The sequence below is a fragment of the Schistocerca nitens genome, chromosome 1, assembly GCF_023898315.1.
Source record: "Schistocerca nitens isolate TAMUIC-IGC-003100 chromosome 1, iqSchNite1.1, whole genome shotgun sequence".
Classification (NCBI taxonomy): domain Eukaryota; kingdom Metazoa; phylum Arthropoda; class Insecta; order Orthoptera; family Acrididae; genus Schistocerca; species Schistocerca nitens.
The window spans coordinates 439,064,324-439,085,722 of NC_064614.1; the positions used below are offsets into that span (position 1 = coordinate 439,064,324).

Consider the following 21,399-nt stretch of genomic DNA (forward strand, 5'->3'; position numbering starts at 1 on the left):
TTTCCCTCAATAAGTTGATAATCTTCAAGTGTTGAATATGGTTTACAATCGTGCAACAGATGAATGTTAGGACACTGATCTGATTTAAGGGCAAAATAGTCATATATTATTGTGAGGGGGATTAATTAAAACTTAACTGGATGAGAATTGTCTTGGACTGCACAGTATTATCTATTTCTGCAGCATGCTATCTATGCATGTACTACTAGAGAGAAATATGGAGAAATTTAGTGAAGTGAGCTGTCTGTCACATATCCTATCAACAATTAAAGAACGTCGATTTGTAATGAAATGTCAAAGAAAGACAATAGTGATTTTCCAGGATGTACTATACCATTATCAGAAATCTTGGTGGCTGGAATTATGGAATACTAGCTAATTGTTAATATCATTAAGTATGGGCTAACTGATTTAAAATATATGTAAAACAAATGAAAATAAATTATAAAACTTACACATTTTCTGTCTCATTGTCAACTGAATGTTCATTATCACCATCAGAGTTTGATGTTATGATAGATTTGCTGTGTATTGTAGTTTCTGCATCATCATGACCTCTTGTAGCTGATATGTTGTTCCTTGAAATTTCAATTCTCAATCTCTGAAAGGAAGGCAAGTAATTAATTAAAATTATTTGTATGTGATTACTACATAGCTGCAAATTTGTATTCCATTTACACATAAACACTTAAAAAAAAAGAAGAGAAAGACACAGTTATTTTGCTCTCTGAGTCATTGGTTAATGAGTCATCACCCTGTGCTGACTGCATCATTTTCAACAACTGTATTTTGTACATAATGTTAGCTACTGGTTTTCATATGTCAGACACGAACTAAGTGCCACAGACATAATGTAGTGTGTGAGATACAAATAAGTTAATAGTTTGCTTCAAATATTAACGAATAGAACAGATGGCTATAAAAGCAAAATTACATAATACTAACTAACCTGGCAATGCTAGGTAATTGAATATACATCCCGATCTTCTTCCCTCCCTCCCCCTCTGTGTCCATCACCTCCTCCCCACCCTTTCTTTCATCCTCCTACCTCTGTCCACTTCTTACTTCCTCCTTGCTCTGCTCATTACCTTCTTCCCTCTCTATATGTCCACCCCCCACCCCTCTCTGACCTTTGAGCCTTGTTTATTGTTATAGCCAATGAAAACTTGAATTTGATAGGGAATTGAAGTCACTTACAATAGATGGGTAAAATATCTAGAATCATTGGTATACAATGTCTCTCCTGCTGCTGGATCTGTGAGGATAGTAACTTCAATTACAATATTTCACATAGTTGTAATCTGCAAATGGGTAGAATTACAAAGTTTCGGATGATACAGACTCTGTAGTAGTAGTAGTAGTAGTTGTTGTGTGTGTGTGTGTGTGTGTGATACTACAAACTGACACACACACACACACACACACACACACACTCTCTCTCTCTCTCTCTCTCTCCACTCACGTAGACTGTATGGTCCACATATATTTTTTGTTTTTACTTAATCGAATATTTTTATGTTGTTCACAAATGGCAACACATTCTAAGATTTTCAAACTTATTAAGGATGTAGAAGCATGGTCATTTCTGGAAGCTGAAGTCCAAAGGTTTTGTTAATCATACTTTACGCGCTATTGTGGAGACATTTCCATATCAACTTTCGTCCCATAACCAATATTTCTTTATATCTAACTGAAAAATGAAATACGAATTTTCATAAATTTAGCTTTTAAATTTTTTTTATGTAATGAAATATTTTTTAAAAAGATGTTCATCCTCTGTTGCACTCCCTTGGGGGTTGAATTTCCAGAAACACTGAAACACATACTGTTTTATTTCTAACTGAAACGTCAAATACCAAATGTCACAGATGTAGCATTAAAAATCCTTTAGTAGTTCTTTATTTTCAGAAAACCTTTCCTCAATTAATTTACCGCCTTAGTGGATGAATTTACAAACATGCTGAAACTTCAAGTTTCTCTCCCTTAGCAGTTTGGGCTGGGCGATAATGAGTCAGTCAATCAGTTTGACCCTATTTCACCCCCTTATGGGATGAATTTCCAAAAAGAGTGAAATATATTTTTTCATCTCTAACTGAGAAGCCAAACAACAATTTTCAAAGATTTAGCTTTAAAAATACTTTCACAGTGAAATATTTTCATAAAATACTTCATCCTCTATTTTACTGCTTAGGAGTTTAACTTCCAAAAACAGTGGCATGTGCATGTTTTATTTCTAACAAAGAATACAAATTTTCATAGACTTTGCTTCAAAAATACTTATACAATGAAATATTTGCATAAAAACTTTCATCCTCCGTTTCACCCCCATAGAGGTTGAATTTCCAAAAAATGTGAAACACATTTTTTAAAATTTCTAATTGAGAAGCCAATTTAAATTTTCATAGATTTAGTTTAAAAGTGCTTTCTTAATAAAATATTTTCATAAAAAATGTCATCCCCTATTTCACCCCCTTACGGGCTCAATTTCTAAAAACACTGAAACATGTATCTTTTTATTTGCAACCAAGAAGTCAAATACCAATGTTCATAGATGTAGCTTTAAAAATACTTTAGTATAATAACAATATATTTTCATGAAAAGCTTTCACCCACTATTTCACCCCCATAGGGTTAAATTTCTAAAAGTGCTGAAACACACATTTCTTTATTTTTGACCAAAAAACCAAATACCAATTTTTGTAGGTCTAGCTTCAAAATTGCCTTGATAGCAGCATTTTTTTAAAAAATGCCTTCATCTCCTATTTTGCTCCATTGGGTTGGAATTTTTAAAAATCCCTTCTTAAACGATGCTTACAGTATAAGCTCCACACTTACCCCAGGTTTCAAGTTTCTAACTTCAGCGGTTTGGGCTGGGTGATGAGTCAGTCAGTCAGGCAGGACACTGCCTTTTATACATCGACATATATACAATGCTACTTTATTCTGTGAGAGCCTCTTCATCTTGCAAATAACTGATGCAATCAACATCCTTCTGAATCTTCTTACTGTATTCATCTCTTGGTCTCCCTCTCTGATTTCTACCCCCTATATTTCCCTCCAGTACTAAATTGATGACCTCTTTATGTGTCAGAATGTGTCCTATCAACAAATTCCTTCTTTTTGTTAAGTTGTGCCACAAACTTCTTGTCTCCCCAATTCTGTTTAGTACCTCCTCATTTGTTACATGATTGATGCGTCTAATCTTCAACATTCTTCTGTAGCACCACATTTGAAAGCTTCTATTCTCTTTTTGTCTAAATTGTTTATTGTTCATGTTTCACTTCCATACATGGCTACACTCCAGGCAAATACCTTCAGAAAAGATTTCTCAACACTTGATCTATTTTTGATGTTAACAAACACTTTCTTGCATTGCCAATCTACATTTTATACCCTCTTTACTACTGCCATCATCAGTTATTTTGCTGCCCAAATAACAAAATGAATATATGTACTACTTCAAGTGTTTTGTTTCCTAATCTGATTCCCTCAGCATCACCTGATTTAATCTGACTACATTCCATTATCCTCATTTTGCTTTTGTTGTTGTTCATCTTATATCCTCCTTTCAAGACACTGTGCATACCGTTCAACTGCTCTTCCAAGTCCTCTGCTGTCTCAGACAGAACTGCAGTATCATTGGCAAACCTCAAAGTTTTTATTTCTTTTCCCTGAACTTAAATTTCTACTCAAAATTTTTCTTTGGTTTCCTTTACTGCTTATTCAGGGTTGGACATTGGTGCAAAAGCTGTCGATCAGGAACTTTACGCTTTCAGCTGTGCTCCCCCTGCCAGCCAAATACCAGTCATGAAAATATATCATATATATTATGTTATATACCATATATATGAAAAAATACCTAATTTATGTATGTCTGAACATTTATTAGAGAGTCGTGTAAAAATTTTAAGTAAACTGGACAAGAACTTGTTTTTTGGTAACTACATTAATCATCAATTTGTCTTTTATCATTACAGAATGAAGTTTCATGACTACATTTGTCTAGGTAATACATTTGAGTGATTAACATTGCAAGGCCACGGGTTAACCTAAGTGTGAGATAAGCCATTACAAATGTTAAATGCTGGTACATTAATAACAGGTGTAACCACTAGAATATTGAATGCAAGCTTGAAAATGTGCATGAGTTGCAAACAGGCTCTGGATGTCAGTTTGTAGTATGGTGCTCCACGACTGTTGCACTTGGCCAGGTAGTATAGAGATGATTAATGCTATTTGCGGATGATACAGGAGTTGTCATCTGATAATATCCCATACGTGTTCAATTGTAGAGAGAGATGTAGTGATCGAGCAGGCCTAGGCAACATGTTGACTCTCTGTAGAGCATGTTGGGTTACAACAGCAGCATGTGGGCAAGCATTATCATGTTGGAAAATGCCCCCTGAAATGCTGTTCATGAATGACAGTACACCAAGTCGAAAAACTAGACTGACATACAATTTTGCAGTCAGGGTGCATGGGACAACCAAAATAATGCTCCTGCTACCATACGAAATTACACTCCAGATGATAACTCCAGGTGTAGGTCTAGTGTGTCTAACAAACAGGCAGGTCCATGCAGGCTCTCAACTGGTCTCCTAACCAACACACAGTCATCCCTGGCACTGAGGCAGATACATATTCCATCAGAAAACACTTTAGACCTCCACCCCACCCTCCAGTGAGCCCTTGCTTGACACCACTAAAGCTGCAAATGCAGGTGGTTTGGGGTCTTCAGAATTCATGCAACAGGATGTCTGTTTCCAAGCTGTCCTCAAAGTAACTGGTTTGGAACAGTTTGTTGTGTCACTGTTATGCTAACCGCTGTTCAGATTGCTGCTGCAGGTGTAGTATGTTGCACCAGAGACATATGCCTAATATGTCTTCCCTCTTGGTAGTGCCATGTGGCCATCCAAACACGGTCTTCTTGTGACTGTATATTTTCGTGACCACCACAGCCAGCAATGATGTTCAGTGGCTACATTCCTACTGTATATTCTCGCAACCACCACTACCAGCAATCATGTATAGTGGCTATGTTCCTGCTACATCTTTCTATAATATCACAGAAGGAACATCCAGCTTCTCATAGCCTTATTACACAACCTCGTTCAAACTCTGGAAGGTGCTGATAATGGTATCTTTGTCACCTTAAAGGAATTGTTGATTTACATCAACTCACCACATCCAATCTCAAACATAACAAATGCTCATGACAGTTAAAGCATGTATTTGAACCAAATCTAATTGGCATCATCATTGTTGCATTACTACTGCCTCACTTATGTGACTGGCACAAAATTTGAATAGATATCATCTTTTAGACATAGAAACATGCCTAACAACTTTTGTTTGTGTCACACATCTCCTTGTTGGTGTTGCAACTTTGTTTCCCACTAGTGTATATTTAAAAAGATACATTAGAATATTGCATTAAATTTGAAGTAAATCAGCCAAGAACTTTTCAATATTTTTGCTAACAACTTTTCCCTATTATGTATTATTTATATATTATATGTATTAAAAATATATAGCTTATGTTCAAATGTTTGTTTGAATATCATCTAAAAATTGGAAGTAAATTGGTCAACAAGTTTGAGAGATTTTTGCTAACAGTGTTTCCTCCTTATACATTACTACATACATATTTATTAAAAAATATTCAGGCTATGTCTGACCTGGTTCCAATTTGAGCTAAGATCATGGGTAAAAAGTTTTTGATTTAGGCCGGACAAGTGGTCATTTGTATAGATAGCCATCTGAAAATCTGTCTTACTGTAGCTATGTTGCAGTATATTCTTCTTCCTTTTTTTTCTCTATTTACAACAAGCTCCATTACAAAATTTGTAATACTACATGTATGTACGTGTGTGTCTCGTGAAAACCACCAAGGGGGCTGCCAAGCTTAACATCCTCATCTGAAAGACAGATCACCATCGACAGTGTCACATGCATTATTTCTTTTTTGTAAATAATACCACTTTTTCTGCTGTCACTTAAGTTATTTTTCTCAGACGCATTAGACTAATGACCATAGATGTTAAGTCCCATAGTGCTCAGAGCCTCTCAGACGCATTATCAGTGAGATCTGTACTGGCGTAACTGCAAGTGCTGGAACAAAGATGCAGAATGCAAGAGCAGATAAGGCAGTGAGAAAATGGCAGCCAATGGTGTGCAGAATTGGACCGTGCCATGCCAAGAGTGACACCTGGAAGAAGGGAATATAAATGCCACTCCTGGTAGCCTCGGCCTCTCAGATCGGCACCAGATCGCGGATGTTAGTTATCAGTGACGTGTATCAACTTTCCTGAACATTTCACATATCAAGGACTCTAAATTATACTACATGTTGTCCCTTGTTTGCGACTAGTACCTGTAAATGTCCAAAGTTAAGTAGAAATAAAACTACTAATATTATTTGTTTGAATTATTGTATAGTATTCCAAGAATGCTGCTTCCTGTGGGCACCATATTAGCGACGAGTGGGCAAGACCCCCCCCACCACCCCCCAAACTGGTGACAAGTCTTCAAATGTACTACATGCCGATGGCCATGCGCTTTGCTTTAACAGTATCTTGTCATTCTTTGCGAATCAGTGTTTTCAGGTGGGTGTTGCAGAACAACATTTCTTTGATTTTGTCATTCTTTACAGTGCTTGCCTTATATATTTTTTGCATTTGTGTCTTCCATCATGCCCACCAGTCCTATCCCCCCCCCCACCCCACCCCCCCCCCTCCCCGGGTTGAGTCCCTTAGTTTTGTGATCACCCCATTCCACACTGGTGGCGTGCGGTAACCACTCCGAGTAAACAACCTGGCATATCACAAAGGCAGTTCGCTAAACAGGCAAAGATAATTAATTCTTCCCCTCACTGTTATACACAGCACAAAAACCAAGACTGCCCCTCCCGACAAGCTCAGTGTTACGCTTGTGGACGGAAAGGACATGTGCAACCCATATGTTTGCAATGGAACAAAAATAAGAATTCAGCATGCTCACAGAAATCTAGTCACAAGGCCCATGTTATTAATGCAGTGTATTCTAAGTCTGCCACTAGTAAGTGTGCAGTTTCGTCAATGATTTGTCAGTCAAATAAACTTTTTGTTCATTTACTTATTTGTGGGAAACGTGAAATTTCAGTTGGACATGGGTGCCTCTGTCACATTGCTAAATCGTCACAAATATAAACTGTTAGGTCCCCCATGCCTGTCTAAAACTAGCAGGTAACTGATGGCTTATAGGGGACACGACATTCCAGTTCTCGGAACATCTACTTTTCCTGCCATGTATTGCTCGCATACGTGAACAGCAACTTTTGTGGTGCTATATTCATGTGCGCTGGTACTTTGCACATTGGCACAGCCTCGCTGAACAGAAAGGTGTAATTCTTGCTCAAACTGACATGGATAGTCACGTGTGTTGATGACTAAAGCTTTACAAAAAGAAGAGTTGCAGTTACTTCACCAAGGACACTGGGGGATTGTTCGTACGAAACAGTAAGTGCGTCGATACTGTACTTGGCAGGGTAAGTACACCCAAATAGAATTGATGATGTCACAGTGTCACGTATGTGCAGAAAATCAGTCTGCTCCACCACAAAAGTTCTCTGCTAAGCCTAAGTCACAATCGCCATGGCAACGTGTGCACACAGACTTTGCGGGACCCTTTTGGAACACTCGCTGGCTAATTGTGGTTGACTCATGTAGTGAGTTTCCTTTTGCTGTGGCAATGAAACCGATAATGTCCCTTAGGACAATTCAGGTGTTGTCATCTGATCTTTTGCCTAGAAGGTTTACCTGAAGTAATATTATCAGACAACGGCCCTCAGTTCACGTCCCATGCATTTCAAACATTCTGTGAATGCAGTGGCATACAGCATCAAATTAGTGCACCATTCCATCCACAGTCAAACGGTGAAGTGGGACGGTTTGTCAGAACATTCAAGTTGCAGGTGGCCAAACTTCACTCCTCACACACCAGGGATCAAGCATTGCAACTGTTTCTCGCCTTGTATTGTTCACAACCACGAGATGGACCATCACTAGTGGAATTGCTTCACGGCCACTGCTATCACACACTGCTGCACCTGCTCCGCCCTCCTCAGCACCCGGCGCCCAAGGAAGGCTACAGGTATTGCTTCGCACCGCATGATATTGTCTTTTACAGAGTTTTTAGCAGCAGCAGACAGTAGGTGCAAGGCAAGATCGTCTGTCGACTTGGCGCTTGCATGTATCTTCTTTTAAGTCCAGATGGCTTGCAGCACCGCCATCAAAATCAACTTCACATCTGTCATGTACACAATGATCTTTCAGTCTCTCTTCCCCTACATTCAGGGGTCCAGAGGACAGTGTGGCTGCAGCAGCTGCCAGAGGGTGTCATCACGACACCACAGGACGACTCTATGGTGACGGAACCTTCGCTCCCTCTGCCTCCTCTCGTCCTACTGATGGAGCTGGACCCGCCCACACCGCAGCAGTCACTGTCTTCATCTGGCAGCAGGAGGTGGACACGTACCCTTCTGGTCTTATCCGGTGTATGTTTCCGCCAGAGCGCATACCGAATGGTGGGGTACGGCTGCAATGGATGTCCCGTGCAGCCACAGCTTCCAGTCCATAAGAGCGTCCTCGCTCCTGCACCTCTGGCATGGTCACACTCCATACACAACGATGGTACTTCACTTTGGGGGAGGAGGAATGTTCTGCTGGAAAGAAGATGCAGAATGCAAGAGCAGAGGAGGCAGTGAGAAAACGGCGGCCAATGATGCATGGAATTGCGCCACGCCAAGAGCAACACCTGGAAGAAGGGAATATAAATGCCTCTCCTGCTAACCTCAGCCACTCAAATCGTCACCGGATCATGGACGTTAGTTATCAGTGATGTGTGTCAACTTGCCTGAACATTTCACATCTCAAGGGCACTAAATTATATTACATGTCGCACCTGATTTCGACTACTACTTGTAAATATCCAAAATTAAATACTGTCACTTTGCTTTCTAGAAATAAAACTACTAATGTTATTTGTTTGAATTGTTGTATAGTATTCTGAGAATGCTGCATCCCGTGAGCACCCTATTAGTGATGAGTGGGCAAGATCCCACTGGATCTATAATGATTATCAAACAGTTCACATCATGATTTTTTATGTAAAAAAAATAATTACTTAAGATTTGCTGTGATCTGCATTTCGTCTCATCTGGTCTAGAGGTCGCACTACCACTTTATTACCGACATATTAGCGCACTTTTGTGTTGCGACGTTTTTCACACTTTTCACCATGTTCCTCCTCCTTTTTTGTGGTGTACTGTTATTATTTTGTCACTCGATATAACTACTTCCTCAGACACTGTGCTTTTAACAAGCACTTCATAACGTGTTTCCACCTATTTGGGGTGTTTACCCACTTTTTGCCAATGTAACGAAGTGACAGATGATTTGACTTTTTGTTTCAATGTTCTGTGGAGGGGTTCATGGATAAGTGAGAGTAAAGAAGTTGGGTGGTAATATTATATTAATCCTCTTTGGGAGTGTTATTCTATTACTTTATCTATTAGTGTAAACAATGAATTGTTTGGCATGTGTACTTGATCATTCAACAGGGTTTTCCTTTCTGCTTTGGTTTTGTGTATGTGGTAATTTTCTTGCAGGGTTTGCAGGTGTTTTTTATTGTTGATTCTAATTATTTTAATATCTTCTTCTCTAGTGGTTGGTTTGTGGTCATGTTCTCTTAGGTGTTCTGCAAATGTGGAGTGGTTTGTCCCATATTTCCTGGTTCTGATGTGCTCTTTGTATCTGACATCAAATGTTCTACCTGTTTGCCCTACATATCTACCTTGACAAGTGTTACACTGTAGTTGATATATACCCGCTTTCTGGTATATGTCTCTGTTTTTTGTCACATTTGGGGTGTATGTTTGTATAGAATTGCCTGTTGGGTATTCTATGTTTATTTCCTGTCTTTTGTATAAAAGAAGAATGGTTTGTGAATACATCATTGTGCACCATCTTGTATTTTATTTACAAAACAAATATTTCTGTACCTGCTGTGGAGGATGGGCACACAAACCAACTTGAGTGTCACATGCCCTCACTTTGTGAGACACCGTGGAGAGGTTTGGTATTTAAACCAGGACAATGGTTCAAAGTCTGTTGATCAAGAACTACATGTCACCACATCTCCTCCCCTTGCTGGCCATATATTGGTGAGGAAAATTTTTCCCACAACCATGATTTGAACCAGCTTACCCCCAGGTCAAGCACCATTGCACAATTGTGTGTTCGCAAACTTGGCCATGTAAATGAATTGTTTCAGTATATTTAGCAAGGTTTTAATGACGAACCGGTGCTGGCACCCAGGCAAAATGTGCAAATTGATTAATTCATTTTGCAAGAGATGTTAATTAGGCTAATATTAATACCCAGATAATGACACCATTTGTATGTGCATTCAGATTTTATTTGCACAAAGTTAGGTAAATGGATAAACTCAAAATGAATCTTTTTTTTAAATCCAATAATCTTTATCCATTGTTGAGATACAATGGTTTAAACTCAACCTAAAGGCAGCATGTAAACTCATTCTTAAATGAAATATAAGTAAATAAAAAATTTAAAAAATAAATAAAGAGTTCTTACAATAAAATTGAATAGTGACTCTCAAAAATCTAGTGTCATTTGGATCTTACATAAAAATGGTTTTATGAGGTTTTTTTTAGACATGTTTCTTATATGTTTCAAACTTGTGCAAATCAATTCAAATTTTGTAAGAAGGAATTCATATACATGTACTTAATGGCCTTGCTGTTGTTTTGTGCAAGTGTTATGCATTGTCACAATATAAGCAACATGGTTTGAATGGCAATAAACAAACCTGTCCTGGAACAGTCATTGCCTGAGCCAACAAAAGCCTACATCATTATGGTAGAGTAAAAGCTGGGAGCCAGAATGAAAAATGCTGCTATAATAGCACAAAAAAGGCAAGTATGTTGTGGGCAGAGTTACGGATGTAAAAGAAGAGAACTAGCTTTTCGGCTTATCTGGTAGCTTTAAAGACATTTAAATCAAGACATCTTGACATTTTCGCACTTTTTTACGAGTTAACTCAATTTCCTCAGTTCATTGAGGTCTCTTAGCTGGAAGGTGTTGGCACACCTGAGGCTTACAATTTATAGGCTAAAGTCCTTGATTCTGTGCCCTAAATCCAGAAGAATTGCCAGCTGTAGTAAAAAATACATGATATCAAATGGCTCAAGAGCTTGCATGAAAGAGCTAAAAAAGTTGTTGTGAGAGGATGTTCTGGGGGTGGATTTTTCCTGGGGGAAGACATAATGTATTATGTTACTTCACATGACACAATGCATTATACTGCATGACATGAGTGCTAATATTAATGAGTAAAAAAGCACATGTAAGTCAAGATGTTTTGATTTTAATGTTTTTGAAGCTGCCAGATGTGTCGGAAAACTAGTTCCTATTTTTTATATTCCTAAAGCTAGTTCCCTTTTTTTACTTCCATTACTCTGCCGAGGACATATTTGTCTTTTCTGTGCTATGATAGGAACACTTTTCATTCTAATAGTAGTACAGATTTTAAATATATATGTTTGTATAACATACATATTTTAAAATAATTGTAGCCTCTGTGTGTCTGGAGGTTTAGTAGAGTATTTTGTAAAAATCCGAAGTAAAGTGAATATGACATTGTCAAGATTTTAGGTAACAATATTTCCCATTTATACACTAAACATATGCTGTATTTATATACCATATATGTGAGATGGAAAGTGAAAAGGGACTTTTTGTCAGAGAAGCAAAATTTTCAGTGCAAGCAAAAACATTCAACAATGTCTAAAATATCTATTTTCATTTTTTTGTATATTGTAATAATTTACTTATTATAAGGAAGGCCCATTTTCTAAATCTTGCACCTGCATATGCAATGCTTCAAAACAATATCTTCTAGATTTTAAAGGTAGCTTTGTATAAAAGAAGAATGGTTTGTGAATACAATAATGCCAACCACGACAAGTGCTACCTTTTTATTTGAGAGTTTTAAATGCCTATTGATATTAGCAATTTGTTGCTTACAACCCTGAAATGCCAGCTGACATTACTGAAGCAATAAAAGCCTACAACTACAACACATGTTAACTCTGCTGTTGCTGCTAGAAATGAAGGAGATGAAGTTGCTGTAAATATATATGACTGACTCAATTTCTTGAAGAATTGTATTGCTAACAAAGCACCCCACATAACTAAATATATCCGCTCTGAGTTCATTGTTAGCTACAGAGGTAATGTACACTGCAAATTGGACATTGATCGAAATTAAATTGTGCACCACATCTTTCATGAAGTAAGTGTATGCACTGGGTTTTCTGGTGCAATAATTCCAACAGGGATGACAAAACAATGAAAAGATTAGCTTTTTAAAAAATATCAGGACCTAATGCAAAGAGGAATAAAAAGACGTTCTGTGTCCTGAAGTAATGCACCATGAAGGAATTATTTGAATTGTACAAAAATTGGTATGTGTGATGTACATGTACAGACAAACAAATGATTCCAATTTCATAAAAATTGGGTGACTGATTTAGGAGAAACAACTTCAGAGACTGAGCATGTCACTAATGCACTGGTCCACTTCAGTCTTTTACGTAAGCAGTTATTCATCTTGGTGCTGATCGATAGAGTTGCCGGATGACCTACTGAGGGGATACCATGCCAAATTCTGTCCAACTGACATGTTAGTTTGCCAAAATACTGAGATGCTTGGAGGGATTTGCCCATAATGCTCCAAACACTCAATTGCAGAGAGATCCAGTGATCTTTCTGGCCAAAATAGGGTTAGGCAAGCACAAAAACAAGCACTAGAAACTCTCACTGTGTGTGGGTAGGCATTATCTTGCTGAAATGTAACCACACGATGGCTTGCCATGGAGAGCAACAAAATGAGGCACAAAATATCATTGATTTACTGCCGTGCTGTAAGGGTGCCACAGATGGCAACAAAATGGATCCTGCTATGAAAAGAAATGGTACCCAAGCCCATCCTCCTGGTTGTCCAGTTGTATGGTGGGTGACATTCAGGTTGGTATTTTACAGCTGTCTGTGGTGTTTCCAGACACATCTCTGCTGGTCAGTGGGACCCAGTTTGAAGCAGGACTCATCACTGAAGGATAATTCTACTCCAGTCAATGAAACTGAAGGCCAAAAACAATTGATGGGCATATAAACAAGACTGAAAATACTGATAAGCTCTTGGAAAATGTTCTTCAGTGCTAATTGGTATAGAATGACTGCTTTGTACTGGAACTACACCTTTATTAGAGTCAGTGGTTGTATGGGTGTAGAGTGTGAGAAGAGAAAGGAAGCATGGAAGGGGAGGGAGGGTTGAAGGGAAGGATAGGTGATGTCTGGGAAGGAGAGATAGCAAGTGCATGGAATAAGATTGTGGCTCTAGTGAGCTCAGGGGGAGTTGCATATGTTTGTACTGACATTTTGAACGCTACTGAAAATGATCACAGTATTGCGTTGCTTCATTGTGTTCCTAAAGGTCAAACTATTAATCACATTACTGCCTTGACATTCTTGTTCAATTCCATGAGAAAATAAGAAAAAAATACCTACTACAACTGTGGAAGAACAAGTCATGGGTTCTGTATCAAGACAATGCACCGGATCATATCACAGTGTCTGTTAAGAGATTTCTAACAATGTACAGCACCCAAGTGTTACTTCACGCACCTTATTTGGCTGACCTAGTACCATGTGACTTTTATCTATTCCCCAAGGTCAAATCTGCATTAAAAGGAACAAGATTCCAGTCTGTTGAAGCAGTGAAAGAAAATATGGCATGCATCATCAAGGAAATCACAGAGAATGACTTACGGCACAGTTTCCGTCAATGGATAATTTGCATGGAGCATTGTATGGATAGAAGAGGGAAGTATATTGAGGATGACAATAACTAAATATATAATTTTTTCTAAATAAAATGTTTTACAGCAGCAGTACCATTGTTTTATAGCCACTCCTTGCAGGCAGACTAAAAAGAAAAGTCTTATGCTATACTACACATGTTGTTACTTTTTCAGACAGTACATGAATTTCTGTTAGTGGAACATCCACAACCATTATGTAAATTGCTCATAATTGAAACTTCTGCTACAGTTCTACAATATTTTAATTACTGAAGTCTTACACAACCCAGTCTTGGCAGCTCAGCATCATCTTCAGGTGGAACTGAAAATTGAAAAGGAAACCGCACATCTCAACAGTATGACCCATGAAAAAGCTACCAGTATTATAAAAGCAGGCAAAGTCAAAAAATATATAGACGACAATGAACATACCTAAAATCAGTACAAGGTGTAGATGCCCAAGTTACAGTAAAAGGCAGTGCCTGGCTCATCAGAGGGAATATGGAAAAGTGACCACACGAAAGTCACCTTTCAAAGGCGCCTAATGTATGTCAACTGTACATTGCAAGTACCGTCGAGGGCCTAGAGTCAAATAAACCCAAACAGCGACAGATTAGAGACTATACAAAAGGCCAGGAGCTACAAAGTAAGACAAAAACTGAGCCATAAATAACTACACTTACAGAAGGTCAACTGATGCCAAGTTTGTGTATCACTGTCATGACAGGCAGCACGCAAACTGACATAACTGTAACAAATGAAAACACTATTCAAAGTATCCATAAATAAGCAGCTAAAGGTCTGAAAAATGATCTGACCACAAGGTCTGCCACATACCAATTACTCAGAGAAAATGGTAATGCATCCCATCTATCAATGGAACAGGGATCAAGTAATGTGACTACAAGCTGCTCTAAAGTGAACATGATGTAAGATGTACTCCAACTGAGCAACAGATAAACTAAGATAAAGTTCAAAGTGACAAAAATAGTAATCAGCAGCTGAAGGTACTGGCACATATATGACAGATGACTGCCCCCAAAAAACCATAGTGGACCTAGTTTATAAGTGAGTAGAAAAAAGTATTAAGAAAACACCTGAGGTAAAATCAATAAAATCAACAAATATAAAAACTTACACAGATCACATCTAATTTCAAATCAGTACAGTATGCAAGATGCATAAGGAAGTCAAATAAATAACTGCCACAATACAGCACAATAAAAAGGCAAGCTAGAAGTGTAAAAATGTAAACACTGACAAAAATACATATAATGCTGCATAAACCACTAGAGAAATAGTTAAAATACATAAAATAATAAATGCCAGTAAGGAAACTGCCAAGATGGTGCCACAAAAAGTACTAATGACATAATCTAAAACCCAAAAAACATAAAAAAACTGTGATGAATAACCAAACTGGCACCCACGCAACCACCCATTAAATGGCCAACAAACATGAAAACAGATAAAGAGCACTAGGAAAAGGGACCATGGCAGGAGTATGGAACAGTGCCAACAAGAGCAAACTTGGTAAAAAAAATTGGTTATTGCATGCACTGCAAAAAAATCACTCAAAATATTTTTATGTTTACGTTCTTCTGTTCATTCAGGGCAAAGTCAAGACTACTGATTCTACCTTAGAAAATCTCTCTCTCTCTTCTAGCATGTTCAGAGTTAAGCTTCCAGGATATACATGTAATATAGGAAGATTATCCTTGACATTACCAGCCTGTGATCGTTAAGTGCAAGATGCAAAGATAATGCAGATTTGGGTTTACGTAACACTGCAGTGTTCTTTAAACCTGCTGTAAAAGCTTCTGGCAGTCTGCCCCCTATACTTACAATCACATTATGGGCATTAATACAATCAATACCTGCTTTGTTAAATGCTCAAGGAGACGTATATTCATGCCGTATCAGCTACAGTCCATTGTTATCCTGTAGAAATAATGCAAGAATAATATTTATGTCCCTCAGCCAGCTACCCATTTCATTTGAAATATTCCCATAGTAAGGAATCCTAGCAGACTTTTTCTTCTAACCTGACCTTGCACAACAAGCGTACTTTGTTCCTACTCTTTGCCTATGAAGATCCTTGACTTCCTTAACTGTGTAATCATTCATATATCCTAGAAACTTTATATGGACCCATTCCTTATTAGTGTCTTATTTGTTAAGTAGGATGTCATGCAACCTGTGAATCATAGATCTGAAGACTGCCATTTTGTGAGCTCTAGGGTCAGCGGAGGAGTTGTGCATCTATGTGGCTGATTTACAATAGATGCTGAAGACAATACCATATTCATGAAAAGTAAGTAACAGATTCAGATAGTGTAAAGCACCAATCTGAAAAAACTACATAGTAAAATTAATGCTGGATGCTTGGCTATTCAATGTCTTGTGGATTTTGGCAAACTTGTCTTTGTCCCCATCATAAATGACAACTGTGTCATCGATATTCTTCTATATACCGCCATTTTGTCTCTAAACTGGGGACTCCCAGCAAATAATCTTCCTTCTAAGTGTGACATATATTTGCTAATGAAGTGACAACAGAAGAACTCATAGCTAAGCCTACATTCTGTTGCCATATACTAAACTTAAAATAACTGTATTTCAGTAGAACAGCAAACAATTTCATAATCTCATTAATGTATTTCCAAATTACTAAATGTACACAAATTACTGTCAACCAAACCCATGACCTCATTTATGGGAATATTAGTGAATATACTTTCAACATCAAAGGGAACTAATGAGGTACCTTGGGAATCCCAGCTGCTTGGTGATGTACTATAACCTCAGTTTGATTTTTAAACATGGAATGGTGAGGATAACTGCAATGCTGGGTAAGGACACCATTAAGATTAAGTGGTTCATGGCCTGGGCTGCCTATCAAATTAATAACAGGCCTAATTGGGTCACATTGTTTGTCAATCTTCAGCATCTACATAAGCATGGGATCATAGGCAACAATTCCATTTTTTGTTCTTGGTTCAATGCTAGATTAACACTTTTAAACACAGTTTTGATTTCTGATAGGAATTTGTTAGTAGGATCAAACTTAGGCCACTCAATATATTACCACCAGTAAAATCTTCAACTATTTGTTAATATTCAGCTTCTGATAAAATAATGGTCATTTTATCTTTATCTGCTTATTCTGCAAGAGCTTCATTATTGATTAATTTTTTTATTGATGCTTTTAATGGTATTATGATTCCCTACTTTTTTGCCTGCCATGCTACCTTGATAATGTGACACTATAGCTTTATTAAGCATTAAAACAATCTTGTTTTTTTGAACCGGTACACCCTTACAGAGCTCTAATATCACTATAGTGTCAGCTATGAGACACTCCACATTTTTCTTTGTAAATTGAATGTTACTGTTCAAAGGAAACCATAGCTCCTGCTCACTAAACTGTGTGTCAATACAGTTTTGTAATCTGGGGAAAAACAAAGTAGGCATATAACAAACTTTGGGATAACCATACGTTCCAAACACCTCTTATTAAATTTTATATTTGCAATACATTTTACTCATTTCCATCTTAAAGTAATATAAATAAAATAGGCCCCAATGTCCTAGCTAGGCATCAAATGACATAACTTTCTCTTAGTGGGTGAACAGTAAGACCTATGAAAAACCTACCAGTAGTGGAAAATCCGGTACAAAGTCTACATTTCCATGTTAAGCTAAGAGGCAGCACATCTTCCATGCATGCCATATCAGATGTGCATGACAAAAGTCAACCATATGTTACAAGCACTGTTAATGGCCTAGAGTGTAAATAAACCCAAATAGAGCCAGATTAGAGACCATATGAAAAGCCAGTCTTATCATTACTATTTTCATTAGTTTGAACTTTATTATAGTTTTTGTTTGCTCAGGTAAGTGCTCCATCCAACATGTTTACCTCAGAGCAGCTTGTACGAGGTGTGATTGGAATGGATCCACTACTGCTTACTGGTTTGGCAGACAGGTACGCGGAGGGTGGGGAGTGAGTCATTGTCTTGTCCTTGAACGCCCTCTGACAGGAAACTGTGTTTCCTTTATTCAATTTGTTGTGGCAGCTGGTTGAGTGCAGGTCTGTTAGGGCTTGTTGCTGGATTCTGTCTGCATGAAAATGGACGTAAAAACAGAGCAACGAGTTTGTGTGAAATTTTGTTTTAAGACCAGGAAATCAGCTTCTGAGACTTACGAACTATTAAAAACAGCTTTTGGTGATAATTGTATGAGCCAGTCAAATGTTTTTGTCTGGTTCAACAGATTTAAAAATGGCGTTAATCATTTGAAGATGAACCACGGTCTGACCATCCTTCCATTTTAAAAAGGTACGAAAATGTTGTGAAAGTTCACTTTGATCGTAGACTTACAATTAGGGAAAGGGATGATGAACATAATTTAAGTTTCTATGCAGTTCAGTCAATTTTAACTGAAGATCTGAACAAGTGTCTGCAAGATTCATTCCAAAAGTGTTGTCAAGAGAACAGAGACAGTACCGACTTGAAGTGTATCAAGAACTGATTAATTAGACTACAAATTACCCAGATTTGTTAAATAGGGTGACAAATCGTGTGTATATGGTTATGATCCTGAAACCAAAGTGCAATTTTCGCAGTTCACCACGACCAAAAATGCATGGCAAAGTCGGTCGAAGGTGAAGACAATGTTGGTGATTTTTTTTTAATCTACCAGTATTATGCATCATGAATTTACCCCTCTAGGAGAGACAATTAACCAGGAATACTAAAAATGTGTCCTTGAGCATTTGAACAAAAAGGTGTGGAAGAAAAGGCCTACGTTGTCGAAATACAGGAGTTGGGTGCTACACCATGACAATTCTCTGGCTCATCGTGCCTTCTCCATCGTTGAATTTTTGACCAAATTCAAAATTCCTGTGCTTCCACTACCACCATATTGCCCTGATTTGGCCCCTGCAGACTTATGCCTGTTTGTGAACTGAAATTTTCACTGATAGGGAAGCGATTTGACTCGACTGAAGACATCCAGGCAAATATGGAGAGTGTCCTTAACACACTTCAGGAAAGATGTTTCCAGGAATGTTTCCAAAAGTGGAAATACCGTTGGAGTCAGTGTGTTCAGTCAGAAGGGGACTATTTTGAAGGACCACCACTGTACAATTACAAGCCCATTCATAAAACTTTCCAATCACACCTCGTAGTCACATTACTCAGTCCCCATTCTGTTGATAGACAGGGCACACTGCTGCTTTCTATGAGTAATTGGTATGTGGCAGATCCTTTCAGCTCCTAGAGTCTACATAAACCCAAACAGAGAGTACGCAAAAGACCAGGAACTACAAGGTAAAGCTAAAACTGAGCCATAATGAGATAACTGAGCCAAAAGACACAAACTTGCTCTCCAACACTTCCCTGTATCCTTACACCCTCGCCGGGATGGTTCCTCTGAAAGGGGACGGCCGACTTCCTTCCCCATCCTTCCCTAATCCGATGAGACCGATGACCACGCTGTCTGGTCTCCTTCCCCAAACAACCAAACCAAACCAAACCTTACACCCTCCTGGACCTAATCTCAGTTAATTCTGTTATTATTATCTCTAGACAGAACCTAGTGTAGTGTTTACCAATGTACCATCTCTGACATACTCTTTCTTATGCCACCTGACTCATCTGGTCGTATTGACTATATTTTCCAGCAGATGAGATATTTTTGGTGTATTTCAGCAGCATAGAAAGGATCTCAATACTTTGGAATTAAACTAATATAAATACTGGTGAGTAAACTACAAAGCATTGAGAATGAAAATACTTTCCCTGCAATGCCGGGAAAAAAATGCAACATAAAAAATGTAAAGTATAGTGGAGTATTTGGACAGTAAGCTAAATTGTTCACATCTTGACTAATGAATTTTATGTGTTACCTTAGGATAAAGAATACTGGCTTTAAACACAATGTTTATGTCGTTACTGATTTACAATTAAGAATAATAATAGGTGTCAATGTACAGTATTTTCCAGTCCTGTGGTACTTCTCTTATCACTGCTTACCTCACTAGCATTTGTTATGTATTATATATTATTATATATCTTATCTGACTACATTTTGTACACTCTATTGTGGCTATTATATGCATGTATTATTTAACCTATGAGCATACGAAATTGTCCTTTGATTCACAAAAAACAACTCCATGGTTTCCTAATCTCTCATGAAATTTGTTTCTGAAATAAGACGACGTGACCTCCAAATGCTACACTGAATTTAACTTTGTTTAAAACTAAATGCACACTGTCAAAAGCTGGTATTTTAACTTTTACTTTCATATAATTTACTACTATGAAGGTGGTGCAGTGAAGGGTTTGTGGTGCAGTGAAGGGTTTATCACACTGGACTCATATTCAGGAATGCGAATCAAATCCCTGTTCACCCATTCAGATTAAGATTTTAGATGGTTTGCCCGATTCACTTTACTTACATGCTGGGTTTGATCCTTTGAATAGATCAGGCCCAATTTTCTGCTCCCTTTTTCTCAGTTCATACTCTGTCTTACTGTCAATGAGGTTTACATCTACATCTACAAGATTACTCTGCTATTCAGAACAAAGTACCTGGCAGAGGGTTAAATGGGCCACCTTCAAGCTGTCTCTCTACCGTTTCACTCTCGAATGGCGCGCAGGAAAAATGAGCACTTAAATTTTTCTGTGCGAGCCCTGATTTCTATTATTGTATTGTGATGATCATATCTCCTTATGTAGGTGGGTGCCAACAGAACGTTTTTTTAATCAGAGGAGAAAACTGGTGATTGAAATTTCATGAGGCCCCTTAGCAACGAAAAAGCCTTTTTTTTAATGATTGCTGCTCCAATTCACATATCATGTCTGTGGCACTATCTCCCCTATTTCGTGATAATACAAAACGAGCTGCCCTTCTTTGTACTTTTCCTCGTCATCCGTCAGTCCCACCTGATGCGGATCCCATGCTGCAGAGCAATACTCCAGAATAGGGCAGACAAGTGTGGTGTAAGCAGTCTCTTTAGTAGACCTGTTGCACCTGCTATGCATTATGCCAATGAATCACAGTCTTTGATTTGCTCTATCCACAACATTATCTATGTGATCGTTCCAATTTAGGTTATTTGTAATTGTAATCCCTAAGTATTTAGTCGAATTTACTACAGCCTTTAGATTTGTGTAACTTATCACATAATCAAAATTTAGCGGATTTCTTTTAGTACTCATGTGAATAACTTCACGCTTTTCTTTATTCAGTATCAATTGCCACTTTTTGCACCATAAAGATGTCTTATCTAAATCATTTTGCAATTCGTTTTGGTCATCTGATGACTTTACAAGACAGTAAATGTCAGCATCATCTGCAAACTATCTAAGACGGCTACTCAGATTGTCTCTTGTGTCATTAATATAGATCAGGAACAATAGAGGGCCCATAACGCTTTCTTGGGGAATGCCAAATATTACTTCTATTTT

The 21,399-nt window shown here is 37.9% G+C and overlaps 1 protein-coding gene across 1 annotated transcript in view; it reads right to left on the reverse strand.

Annotated features, from left to right (window-relative positions):
* Positions 1–451: 451 nt before the first annotated feature.
* LOC126253100 (E3 ubiquitin-protein ligase TRIM37-like) overlaps positions 452–21,399 on the reverse strand; it is a gene marked incomplete at its 5' end in the record, with an annotated part of 178,035 nt that continues 157,087 nt past the window's right edge. The window contains one exon of the mRNA XM_049954248.1: positions 452–601. Within this exon, the coding sequence (XP_049810205.1) occupies positions 452–601 (150 nt within the window). The remainder of the gene's footprint in view (positions 602–21,399) is intronic.